Source organism: Passer domesticus, chromosome Z (assembly GCF_036417665.1).
Source record: "Passer domesticus isolate bPasDom1 chromosome Z, bPasDom1.hap1, whole genome shotgun sequence".
Lineage (NCBI taxonomy): Eukaryota > Metazoa > Chordata > Aves > Passeriformes > Passeridae > Passer > Passer domesticus.
This window is the reverse complement of record NC_087512.1, coordinates 28,613,478-28,627,509: the sequence shown is the minus strand read 5'-3', so window position 1 is coordinate 28,627,509 and position 14,032 is coordinate 28,613,478. Positions and strand designations below refer to the sequence as shown.

The 14,032-nt window shown below is 39.2% G+C and overlaps 1 protein-coding gene across 7 annotated transcripts in view; it reads left to right on the top strand.

Moving 5' to 3' along the window:
• The window catches only part of GLIS3 (GLIS family zinc finger 3), a 202,290-nt gene that overhangs the window by 180,597 nt on the left and 7,661 nt on the right, over positions 1–14,032 (top strand). For all 7 annotated transcript variants that reach the window (XM_064405112.1, XM_064405113.1, XM_064405115.1 and 4 more), the window contains 2 exons: positions 2,204–2,360; positions 9,411–9,589. In XM_064405112.1, coding sequence (XP_064261182.1) covers positions 2,204–2,360; positions 9,411–9,589 — 336 coding nt within the window. The remainder of the gene's footprint in view (positions 1–2,203; positions 2,361–9,410; positions 9,590–14,032) is intronic.

The window sequence follows — 14,032 nt, the reverse complement described above, 5'->3', positions numbered from 1 at the left end:
AGACCTGGTCATAATCCAGCCTTTTTACTCCTGATCCTGAAGAGGTTAATTCTAAATGCAAAGATCACAGTACTGGTAAACTAAGCCATTGTATATTTTTAAACAGTTTTATTAGTTTTTGTCATCGTAAAATGCAAGTTACCCTATTTTGCCAATGAATAACTTAAATAGTTCCTTCTTATTTAGACAATCAGGGCATTCCTTTGCAGTGTCCTGATTCATTAAATATTCTCTCTGCTTTTGCTGTCAGAATGTGTGCTTGGTTGTTTTTCAGTGTTTTCTTCTGTGCTGCATATAAGATAAAATAAGAATTTCAAAAGTTCATTCCTTTGTTTTTATCTTCTGCACTTGTCTTTGTGCTACGCTGAGAGACAGACATGGAAAAAGTAACTTTTGGGGTGCATGAGCAAAGTGAAAAAAAAAATTCCCCTGTCTTAGTAAGAAGATGTCCTCAGCTTCTTCTTTGCAACTTTGCTGTTTTAAGTGATGTCTTATCTTCCTGCGGGACCTGCCTCCTCTGTTCCTCTTTAAGGATTGGCATGTCTTCTGCTGTCAGATATCTGTCGTCACTTGGGTTGTGATTAGGAGGCTCTGGTCCACACACAAATTAGCAAAGAGCAGAGCCTGGTACCAAAGTCAGCCTCTGTTCCTCCAGCTTTGACCACCAGTGTCAACTTCCCCTAATCTTTGACATTACCGCTACAGCATCTGTATTGGATGCTTTTATTCACAAACTGGTGACTGCAGACAGCTGTCTGTCGTCTTGCACTGTGTGTCATTTCCACCAGATGAAAGATGTCCAGGGCAGCTCCTTAAAGGGGCTACAGCATGATTAGACTCCTGAGTGTCCTCCTTAACTCCTTCTTAGCTTGGTGAATTCCAGTGTGTCACAAAGGTGGGCTTGTAAGGATTAATAGAGTCTTTCCAAAAGGAGGCTGAGGACTTGGGAGGTGAGGTGAATTTTCACCTTTTTGATCTTCTGTTGCAAAATTGACACCTGTGAATGAGAAAACGATGACCTGTGAAATCATTTCCTTGAAGACTGATCTATAGTGAGGCTACCTCTAATGCAGTCTTTCTTCTGCTAGGATTGCAGCGTACATGGGCTATTTCAGCCTAGAAAGATGTTTTACTACTGATGGTGCCCCCTGGGGAACTGGTTTAAACTCTAGGATTTTATCAAGAAATTAAAATCATTAGCTCCAACATATTCACTAGCATAATGAAAATTTCATAGGTAGAATTTTACTCTGTAACCTAGGCCTGAACAATACTTTTTTTTTTTTAAGACACAGGAAGATACAACAGACAAACAGGAGAAGTAATTTTTATCTTTTAGACAGACTATCTAATTCATTCTCTGGGCTCATAAAATATTTAAGAGCATGTATTTGTCTACCAGTCAACATCAGCATAAGCTACCTGACACAAATGTCAGTAGAAATAGCTGGGTAACTGGATTTTCAGAGATACAAAGATTTAAATTTTTCTGATTTAAACTTTTTTTTTTAAGGGGGTTATCAGAAAATAAGGTTACAGGATTTGGGATCAACTAATTAGCTCATTTGAACACAGTCCTATATTGCTTTTTGTTTAGTGAGAAAGGAAACAGGCAGGAAACTTTCCTTGTTAGAAAAAAAAATAGCAGAGAAAACACACAGAAAATTATATAAGCTGTTAAAGATAATTTAAAATTCTTGTATGTATTACTGAGGAATCTGGACCAATGATAGGATTTCTTCAAGAAATTTGTCATTTTTTAAAGACGAGGGGGAAATGTAGAAAGCATTTCACATTTTATGAAACAGTTCTTTCTGTTCACTAGTTCTAAGCATACAGATCTTAGGAATATTGACACATCTTCTACAATAGAAAAGTATAGAAGATTTGCAGCCTTATTCAGAGAAAAAAATTCCAAAACAATGAGCATGGCTGTGATCATTCATGCCTGGTTTTATGGAAATGTCATTTGGCAGAAGCAAAGAATACTTACTTATTTTCATGTGGATCTTCTTCTTCCCTTTGTACAGAAAACAACACATCAGAAAACCCTTTGTTTTCTTAATTGCTAAGAGTTGGCACTACAGCTTGACAGAGGGGTTGCATGTTGGTGTTTGGTCACTGATCAATATTGTTGTTGTTTGGTCAGTTATCAGTGCTGTTTCCTGCCTGATGATCATTATTTCTCTTTTACTTTTGGCAGCTGTGATCCCCAGTGCACAGATAAATCAAAGTGGAGCAGCAGCTGGGGCAGTGTCCTTGTCCCATCCCAGCAGCCACTCTTCCCCAGGTCATAACATACAGGGCAGTCCTCTGCATCCTCCCCAGATATCTCTTCTCACAGCTGCAGACTCAGAGAGGTAAGAGCCTGTGCTTCCCAGCTTGAGCCTGAGGCTGGACTGTCTTCAGAGCTGCCAGGATGGGGGGACATACAATTGTTGGTGTACAGAAAGCCACTGGTGGCAGCCCTGGCCTAACAACTGCTCTGGGTAGGGGTTTATCAGGAGGAGAGGTGAAATGGACTGTGTTATTCCAGTCTGAGAGGGAGATTTTCCATCCATCTCCATTTCAGGGATTTCCTCCAATCCCTTCTTGATGAAGGGCCCAAGAAAGGAAAGTGATACCAGCTGCCACACTGAACTTCCGATGACCACAGCCTTACCTTACAGAATGGGGGCCCTGAGATTCATGTTTCTGTTTACTTGTGGGAAAAGAGTCATATTCTGTCAATACTCTCCCAATACTAAGCATTTCTGAAGGAAGACCTTGCCTTCTTTTTTTTTATTTTTAATAGCCACTTTATGAAGAACAATAGATAATGAACAAATATTTATTTCGCTGGTTTTTGAGTTTGATTTATAGTCAGGATTTATTTTATGACAGTTATCCATGTTTTATTATATGCTGGTTAAGTATGGTAAATTCTATTATTCTAGATATTTGACATAAAAATCAATTGCTCAGATGTGTTTTGATTTTCATCGTTAGACATTCCCTAAATTATTTTCAGCACTCTTTCCAATGATTTAGATAGTGTATGGTACTACAGATGTGGAAATCTATAGTTCATTGAACCAGAAGTCTACCAAATCACAAGTCTGAAGATGCCTAAGTCAATGGTTTTTAGTGGAAAAGTCAAGAAGATAACATTTCACACTAAATACTAAACTCTTACTATCTGCTCATGGATACTTAAACATTATTTTTAAAATTTATTTTTCAGTGCTCTCAGTGATAAATTGCTGTATTTCACTAATGTATTTCAAAGTACTTAATTTCCTTGAGTGACAGATATGACAGTAATTTGAAGAGTGCAAAATCCCCAATTATAAACCTAAAACCAACATTTACTAGACTTCAATTACTGGTAAATGAGTATAATTTCTTTGGATGGAAGCAATATTCACTCTGCCTTGTATCAGGAAGACAGAAGAACATGTTGCGTCAGGAAATTAACAACAGGTGAAAGTACATTTTTATTTCAGATTTCACGTGTGAATTCAGCCAGTTCTGCATCTTTCTGAGATGGAGCTTACTGCCTCATGATCACTGGAGCTCATCTACTTGGTTCATTCCCTCCTCCCCACTCTGCCCCCATGATCCTGGTCTTTTTCCCTTGTGCTGGCTCTGGCCCTCTGTGCACACCTCGGGGCTGGCCATGCTCTCGTGCCTGACACACAGGCTCTTCTGTCCCAGTACAGTTCCCTCTTCAATGCATGGCCTGTCCATCCATACCCAATGTTTGCCAGAGCATGAGGTGATAGGCAGGGACACATTAATAGTTGTTATAGGTATAAATGTAATTATAAAAGGCAGTGATCTTATTAGCCCATTTCTGAGGTTTGTCTGCTGTAAAACCATAGCAGAGGTGCCTAGAGTAAGACTTCCTTCATTCAAGTTATTGAATCCATTTCAGACATCAAGATAATAGAGTACTCTACAGAATAATAAAAAGCTAACATGGTATAGTCCTTTATCATGTGTTAAGTGTATACACACTCTCTAAAAAGGCTTAAAGTGCTAATTCCCATATGTGGAACTGCTTTAGATTTAAAAAAAGTTCCAGTGTCTTCATTTAGGTAGTGTGACAAATGACAATTTAAATTCAGAAAAGGAAAAAAGTATTACAACAGTGTTGGTTTGATTACAATACATAGGGCAGAAGCTAAGGGAAATGTTTAAACAAACAGCTAAGGCAAAATCTGTGTATTGAATCTAACACAGTACACTCACCTAGGGGCCTTGCGAGTAGGCTGTGACCTCACTTCATGGGTATGATGAGAACAGCAAAAACATGAACAAACCTTCAGTAGAGAAAATGGCAGAGATAGTGACTTGGAAAGGTGTGAATCATTCTGTTTATTTCAACCTCATTGTTTAGAGGACTGCAGGATTTAGGAGTGCAAGGAGAGCATCTGTTGCCCCTCACGCTAGTAAGGGTCAGAGTAGGTGACCTTTGAAGGTCCCTTCCAACCCAAACTGTTCTGTGGTTCTGTGCTGTGTGGTTGCTGACACACTGTGCATGCAACCACATGCTAGGACAGGCTGACCAGCATTTATTGCAGCAGAAGGCTGTATTTGTTAGACTGAAGCTGATTCAAACTGGCCTGGCTGTTTTTTGATGCTGGGGGCCAACTTGTGCCACTTTTGGACAGCAGATTCAGTTTTACTAGAGACAGGAGCAGAAGGAAATAAGCATTTTCCCTACATTTCCACATGCCATGGGATAGAGAAATAATGGGAGGGTTTCTTTTAAATCTATCTCTTCTAGGTGGTGGGAGGGAAAGTGTGGACTTGATTAAGCCGTATTAAGGTGAGAAACTGAGCCAAACATGGAACACATCTCACATTGCATTCATTATGTGTACAAAACTCTGAGAACACATAGTGTAAGGCAGTTAGAGAGTTTGAATCTAAGACATCACTTCATTTATCAAGGAGAGAGCATAAATAATAAAAGTACAGATTTACACTTTGTCTGTCCCAGCTCTTTGATACTAATTTTGAGTGCTGCACTAATATGAATATATAGAGGTGCCTGGTCACAGCTCCCTTCCTTAAATTCCAGTTTAAATTCCGCTTAAATTCTTCTTTCATCTTCTCACCAGAGAGAAGATGAGGTACTGGTCAGAGAGTTTGTTTGTTCTTTCTGCCATCCCTTCTCTCAGCTAGATTTTCGTTTTCTTGCCGAAAATATTTCTGTTATGCAAGAAGATTGCATTCCTTAATGCAATTCCTTAATAAAAAAAAAATACAAGAATGACAACAACAACAAAAAACCCAAAAACCAAACCAAAACAAACAAACAAAAACCTCTGAAACGAAAACACTCACAAAACTTGTAGCAGAGAAATCATTGGAGAGAAACATGCATCATAGGTAGGTAAAAAATTAGGCTTTTGTTATTTTGGTCAAAGGAATATATTCATCACTTTGGGGAAAACAACTTATTTTTTCAATTTTGTTCCTGGCAAAAGGTATGCTTTCCTTAAATGTGTTTTTAAAGCAGGTTTATTTGATTGTCACTGATAGGTAGCCAAACTAACTTATGGTGCAATATGCTGGGTTTCACCATGCTGGGTTGCAACAGAATGTTTCCTTCACTGACAGCAGACTGAGGATCTGTAAAGACACTAAGACACAGCATAAAGTGTGAGTTCAAAGAATGTGAATTCACAGAAAGAATGTCAGAGCAGAGAATGGAGACATCATCCCAGATTTTCTGGATTTTCCTAGAAATAAAAAGGCACTCAGGAAGGAATGATCATGGATTTTTCTTCATTTAACCTTGTCAGAAAGCGCAGCACTGCACAGGACAGTGTTGGACACAGCAACCTCTTACAGGGAGCTTGTAGTTCAGTCCTCTGTCCAGCCAAACATTCAGCTCAGTGAGATGAAAGCCTGATCACCTTACTGTGTGAACTGCATAACATCTGGATATATTCCCAAACTGCTGAAGCTCAGCAAAAAGGACTCAGCCAATTAAAAGAGCAGCAAGTCAATAAATTGTGTTTACAAGTTGTTCAAAGAAAACTATGGCCTCTGAAGGAAAAAAAAAAGAAAAACAGGGTTTTCAGCTTTAATGTTCAATTTCCACTTCAGCAACATATCTGTAGCAACCATAAGGATTCATTTTGTCTGAGTGGTGGCATATGCTTTAATTTACATTGCAAAGTTGAGGGGAAAAAAAAAAAAAAGAAGAATGAAGACAGAACTACATCCAAAACAGTTACATAGTTGCTGTCTCAAATATTTAATGTTAGTAGCATTTTGCGCTGTAGTGTAGCATGGATTAATGGAAGGCAAATTATGTCTTTTATATGCAGTTGCAGTTTCCTTTCTTTCAATATATAGAGAAAAATATTTTAAAAATTTAAAAAATACTCAGTTGCAGTGAAATGAATCGAGGAGTTGCAAAGCACTTGGGTTTCTAGGTGAAAAAACATCTTATATATATTATTGCTACAGAGACAGAAGAGGTGGTTTCCCCACTCAAAAAAGGATTTATTTGTAGATGGCCAACCATGATAAAATTAACTAAATTAAAGCACTATATAAATACACAATTTATACTCTATATTATGACTCTTAGATTTCCTCTTCCCTTCCTTTTCCACACATTTCTTGCGTTGTGCATGTAGTTGTAGTGACTGTTTACTGTGCTAGCTCCAGTAAAGCATGTGGGATTGTATGTGGCATTTTAACTAATCTCAGCAAAATAGGTAAGTTTTGGTACCTTTATCATCCATCTTGCTTACTACCAAATCTAGTCATTGCCCAGCAAGATGCTTTTTCAAAGGTAAAATTGGAAAAGAAAAAAACATTTAATGGCTTCAGAAACATTTCTGCTTCGATTTTTGAACAGGCATAGGATAGAGGAACTTTCTGCAAATCTGACTGGTTTCTGATTGAATTGACACCTGGGCCCGACTGTAGTTCTTGATTGCAGTTTCCAAGTGGTTACAAGCTGGTCCTGAGTGTTTCAGGAACAAAATTAAATTAGGTGTTCTCCCAGGAATATAATGAGATTTGTTCAGAGACAAATCTGGGCTGTGACAAGTACAAATTTCTCTTTTGTTAAGCGGAAGGAAAAAAAAAGTAGATAACTATAGTCGTGGATATGGGTAAGCCAGGTTGATTTATAAATAATTATAAAAGCACTTATGTCTACTAAAAAGGAGTCCTGTCTGGCTGTAAAATATAGTGTATTATTATTGGGAGGAAGTTTTTTGGATGTTAAATCAAAGGTAAATCTGTAAAATTGTGCTTTCCACTTTTAGTTTTGCAAAGGATTTTTCCCATTAGTGGCTACTGGTTAAAATAATTTTTCAGAAATTAATTTTCCCAAATTAATCCTGAAAACACAACGGATTATATTCCATTATGTTAAAAATAATCATAGTATTTAAAGACTGTCTGTGCTTGGCTCTCAGTCTCTGGCAGGAGATAACAGTCTTTCTATGTGACTCCTATACAAAAATCTAACTCCAGTTATTACTCAGGAGACATATAAGCAGGTAGTTACAGCACTTCTAAAAATCTCTGATATTTTTATCACAATATAACTACTAATTTCTATTTCTAAAAAAAATTTGTACAATAGTATTATTGTGAAATATGTGCATGCTTTGTTCTCTTCCTCCCTGGTATGTCTTTCGGTCTACTCTGCATCAGTTATCTGGAACAATTAAATATTTGACACATTAAAGACTCAGGGGTTCAGTAGTAACATCTTTATTTCCTCCACCCATGTAGCATTTCTGAAGTAATATATTTATGAAGTTAATATCACATTAACAGCAGGACCATCCAAACCCTACCTAATATGCTTTAAAAATGTGCTTCTCACAGAAAACTGAATAGGCAGTACATCATCTAAAGTTCATCTTGATACTTGTTACACTCTAAATGTAGATTATGATTCACCAGAAATGTAGTAAATACATTTCAAATGAAGTCAAAATCACATAGAGATAACATGTGGCTGATACAGTTCTTAGCTGCAGCATGAAAGATCTCAAGTGACTTGTATTTAAATACAGTTAGATCCTGCCCAGAGGTGTTCTGTAGAGCTGCTACTGGAGTTACACCTTCTGTTGTCTTCAGGGTGTGATAAAAACTTCCTTGACACTTTTTAGGGAAAAACATGCTTTTTTATTAGGTTAAAAAAAAGTAATCTAGTATATTGAGGTCCAGTCTCAGGACAACAGGGACCAGATCCTGGCAGGCTGGAACAGACTGGAACACTGGCAGACTGTGTTAACTGCAGGCACTGATCCCTCCTAGCAGCCACTGAGCACACAGAGAAGGGTATTCCTCCTCAGCAGACTCACAGCTTATTTTTAGTGGTGGAGAGACAGGCTGATCTGCAGCAAGACTTGACATGCCACTTTTCACTCACCTTCTTGCGGGAATATCATGGTTTTTTTGGTGTTTGGGAATGTTTCCAGCTGTCCTCTCATTGACAAAAATGTGGCCCAGAGCCATTCCTGAGCTTTCATTAACCAGCTGGATCCCATCAGTCTGTTGGGTGGTTTGGGGCACAAACAGAAGCTTTTAAAATCCTAGCTTTCTCTCTGCAAAAAAGATTGCATGACCTATCTGTAATACTTTGAGGTATGCAGTTTTAAGGAAATGCTGAAACAATTCAGTAAGAAGTTAAATTATATAAAAATCTTGTGTAAAATCTTCAAAAATAGTGCATATCCTTGTAGTGCCAGTAGTGCCAGAGCTGTGCAAAACATCCTCCTGAGGTGATGAACCCCTGTGGCAGATGCAACACCAGATTTGTTCTCAAGCATTCTCTCCTCTGCCAGTCTTGTAAGTTTATACTTTAAGCCCAGATCAAGATGTTGATGTAGTCAGATTCTGGAAGCAATTTAACACTTGCCCTTACCTGCATTATATTGACATCAGATTGTTTATTTTCAAATAGCTCTATGTAACATACGAAGATTTCTAGAGCCTGAAACCTGGGCCTGAACCTAATACCTAACACCTCACACCTCAGTGGCCAATGACTTGAACTGATCTCTCACTGTCAGTGAGCAAGAACAGATCTTCATTGATAAATAAAGTTGATACAAAGTCTTATGATAAAGAGCTGGCAGTGGCTCCAAAGTCAGGTCCCCCTTGAGGCATCTCCTCCATTTATGGCTTAGGCACACACACAGAAGGAGTGGATTAAAAGTAGTTTTCCATGATAAGGGGCAATTCAGCCTGCTATTTTCCCACATGTCAAGTCTAATGATACGTCACCATTTAAAATATGTTACCTCTCTTTGGGCTGCACACTCTTATTTTAGAAGTCTGTATCTGTGTAAATAACTAAAGTGATCTAAATAAAGTAAAAACAATCTTTAGCTCTTATGTGTTGGAGATCTTACAGTTTTGTGGTTTTGAACTTCTAGGTTTGTTGCTCCAGCTCCTTCTCATCACATCAGCCCCCAGAGAATGACCGTTCAACATTCCATGATGCAGAGACAGACTCCACAACCTCCTCAGCTTCCACAGCTTGCGGGGATGCCTTTGAAGATGTACCAACCAGCAGAAAGCCCTTCTTTTCAGCCAAATGCCTTTCACATCCAGGGTAAGAAGGAAGAACCTTCATCACTGATGTTAGTTGTTTGTTGCTGTTGCTTATCTTCAAATTAAGTGCTTCAGGGACTGGCACTGATATTGTTAAGGTACTTTTCCTTGAAAAACCCTAGGAGGTAGCCTTCAGAACCCTGCCATCAGACTTCCTTAAAATGCTTGCCTTAGCTAGTTGTTCTTCATCCTGGTATGGAGTTACATGTTTCTCTTCATATTGATTTTCAGTGCTGTTCTTGGCACAGAATGTCAAAAAATTCTGATGGCTTTAAATTTTCTAATGTTATACTTCTAATCCCTCCTGATTTAGCACATAAGTGTTAACTTGCTTTTCAAGAGGTAGGATATTTTTGTCCCTTACACTTATGGGGAGATGGAGAACTCTTCTTGTGTAAGCCTGGAAGACTCTTGCAGCTGTGTTCTCACTTGTGCTGTGTAATTAATTTCTACAAGGCCTCTCACTCTCTCTTCAGTCCTGTATATTGCTTCTGTAGCCAAAGCAAAAAATCATCAGTTCATGGGTCGTTTTGTTTGTTTGTTTTTCCTAGTTGGTGGAGAATGAATGCTAATTAGCTTAACATTTCAGGAGTTGACAGCAGTATTGTTGTTTCCTCTGAACTGTTTAAATATGTGATTTGCCATACTTATAGACACAAAGTACATAGTAGGCTGGACTTTTAAAGGTCTTAGGATTCTGCTTATTGATCAGGCTTCCTGAGAATTATCATTATAGCTATCATAGGAAACATCCTGAGAAGAGCATGGTGTATTGCTTTTGCACAGCTTGGTTTTTTTGTAGCAGAGGGGCCACAGAGGTGGCTCCTGGAAGAAGCTGCCAGAAGCTTCCACCATGTCTGGCAGAGCAATCCCTGATGGCTCTGAAGATGGACATGCTGCTGGCCAAAACTGGGCCAAGGAATGAGGTTGGTCATGCCTCTGTGATGATATATTTAAGAAGAAAATCAGAACAAAGTGGGCACAGTTTTGCTTCTAGTCAGAGAAGAGGAGGAGGTGAGAACATGTGAGGGAAAGAAGGGCAGGAGGTGCTCCAGGCACTGGGGCCGAGATTCCTCTGCAGGCCGTGGTGAGACCAGGGTGAAGCAGCTGTGCCCCTGCAGCCCATGGGGATCCAGGGGGATGCAGAGATCCACCCACAGCCCGTGGGGGAGCTGCCCATGCTGGAGCGGGTGGATGCCTGGAGGAGGCTGTGGTCCAGTGGGAGACTCTATGGAGAGAGGGGGCCCTGCTTCCAGGCTGGAGCAGCCTGTCCTTGGAGGACTGCACCCTGTGGAAGAGTCACCACGCCACAGCAGTTTGGGAGGACTGTCTGCCTGTGGGAGGGACTCAGGTTGCAGCAGGTGTGGTTTGGCTGCTGCTTATAAGAGTGGACCCACACTGGAGAAGTTCACAGTGTCTCACAGGGGGGACCCCATGGACTCACAGGAGAAGGGCTCCTCTCCCTAAGCAGTGGAAGAAAATTTTAATGATGAACTGATCAAAACCCCCATGCCCTGTCTCCCTGCACTGTTGGTGGGAAGGAGGGAGTGTCTGGGTGGAAAAAGGTGTTTTAAGGGCTTATTTTACTTCTCATTAACCTCCTCTGATTCTATTAGTAATAAATTTCACTTTGCAACCTTAAGTCGAGCCTGTTTTGCCCTTGAAGCATTTTCTCTTGACCCTTATCTCACTCATGAACCCTTTGTTAATTTTTCTCCCTTTTTCCTCTGCTGCGCAGCTATAGCAGGGAAGGGTCACTGAGCAACTCTTGTGGGTGCCTGGCATTAGGCCAGTGTCAAACCATGACACAAGGCTTCTTTTATTTTCTTCCATTGATGTAAGAAGTCTCTCTCAGCAAAGAGAAGAAACAGGCATCTTCCTAAGTTCATAAATGTGAAGGAGAGAAAGGAAAGTGCCAATCCTGTTACATTCTTCATATTGTACTGGCCACAGAGAAGCAGGATCTGAGGCAGGTGGTTTTCTCCACAAAGTAGTAATTCTTTACAGCACTGATCAGTACTAGAAGAACATGAACTTCACCAATGGACATAAGTAGTTATAGTTGGCTTTCTATATTCTCTGATAGACATTTCATTAATAATGTATGTATAGCAAACAGAGTATAGGGTGAAATTTCTTAATATACAGTTCATTGTCATACGTGAAAACGTGCCAGAAAAGGTGCAGTAAATTCCTAGTGCAAGGCTTGAAGGGATCAGGTTAGCCCTTCTATTGCCACAGTACAAAACATTTTACTTTATTCCCTTTTTTGTTGAACATTTGGCAAGAAATAATCTTGAAAGGCATGGAGACATTAAGATCTGTCTTCTTGCCTGGAAGAAAAATTGTCTTTCAGTTATACAGATGGCTTTACCACTTTCTTCCCCTCATGGCCATGGGAGTTTTAGGAATCCTGGAAGTTGGGAATACAACCAGTTACTCCAAAGTAGAAGACTTTCCAAAGAATCCTGCCTTCCAGAGATTCACAAATCACCCTGGATTAATTGCTGCTCCACACAGGACTTGCACTGTCTTGTGCAGCAACCTTCATATCTCCTTGGGCATCTTCTCTTCAGGCAGGCCAAAACAATGCTACTGTGTTCCCATCTCCCTTTCCTACAGTCCAAAGAGGATTTTAAAAAACTAAAGGTGTGGGTCATCATTCTTTGCGAGAAGAAGGCCCAGTAGAGACCTTCATCTGTCACATTTGAATTCAAGCCCTGTTACATGCCCAAATTTAAGATACAGTTTAATCTTCTGAGATCATAAAATGGTTGGCTTTCAAGGGCTTGGACCTTAAACCTGTACAATACTTTGTCCCATGTTATCATTACTGTGTCTGTTTCATTCTCCTAGGAAAGCTTATGTTGAAAATAGACACACTACTGACAAGAATTATTTGCACACAGATAGCAACTCAAAGTTCAAATTCTAAACAATTTTGCACTTAAAACTAGTGTGAAGACAATGTATACTGAACTCTTAATAATTTTATTTTGTATTGAAAGATACAATACAGTGCAATTCAACACCCACAGTGTGGGTGTTAAATGTTTTTTTGAAGATCAAGTAACCTGTTGTCACTGTACAAGGTATTTTGTCAGAATGTACTCCCTCCAGCTTAAGCACAGCTGTCTCATCCTATATATACTACATTGAAAGCCTTGTCCTGTGTGCCTTAAGGGCTTACCTAAATTCTCTCTCTCAAAAGCAGATGTTTGAAGAGTTTATGTTTTCCCAGGACCAATACAAAGATTGCTGTCTTCCTTGGTCAATTCACTACAATGTAGAAGAACACCATGGAGTTATCTCCACACCATACTATTATGTATACAGGAAGTGGCTGTGGGAAGTTCTGTTAATTTCTACCTCCTGCAGTTCATAACCTACCTTTTCAAAATTTCAAGTGCTGTAACTATAGCCACTTCAACTCAATCTGCTAGTAGACAATGGTACCAATCTTCCTTAGTATGTAGGCTTAAACTTGTCAGTTCCATATAAATTTGCTTTATCAAGGAAGAAAGAGTTTCATTGCCCAAAAGCTTTTTGAAGAAAACAAGTTCTAAACAGACACAGTTTCTGAAAGCCTGAACATCTTAAAAGATCATGGTGATCTCAAAGTCCTATTCTTTAGAGAGAAATATTTATGCCATCCAAGACTGACAGCCTCCTTGTATCTAATGACTACTTGTATTGTGAAATGTCTTTTCCTTGGAAGAACATTGTCTACAGTTCAACCTTCATTATTTGTTCTGAGTGATTTTCAACATACACAGTAATGTCAGAGAGGGCTTTCTATTGCCTCAGTTAATATTACATAATTGACTAAATATTGCCTTTTCTTGCTCTTGTGAAATTCCCAATATCCTTTGCTGCATGGAATGTTCAGAATTGATGTTAGATGCCTCACTGAGCTGTAGAAGTGAAGTTCTTCTTTTCCTTTCATTAGATTGTAATATCTTTTACTGTATTGCCATTCCATAAATCTGAAACTATCCTGACTTGGAGACTGGAATGACAGCTTCCCAGCTAGATGCTGTTGTATGCCAATGTAATATGTAGACAGATGTATGTTTGTAGACAGAAAATCTGGAACAATTTGCCCAGCACCTGTATTGTACTGGTGTTTCTTTTCAGCCATGAAAAACTCTCAGGTGTCTGAGGACACAGGCACCTAAAGTCCTCAGGCAGATGCCAGAATATGGTATTGCTTGCTCTTCATCACAAGCCAGAATAGATGTGCTAGGTAGGAAAGGAAAGAACAGCAACAGAAGTTCTCTCTTCACAGTGATAAAATTTATTGTGCTGTGTAGTAAAGGTAAAAGGTAAAACTTTAAAACTAAAAAGTAAAGGTAAAACTTCTTTGGGCATGGGCAAAGCTGACTTGCTTTTGGATGCATCTGATACTGTGAACATTTTTGCACTAGAAATCTGTTTGTTCTTT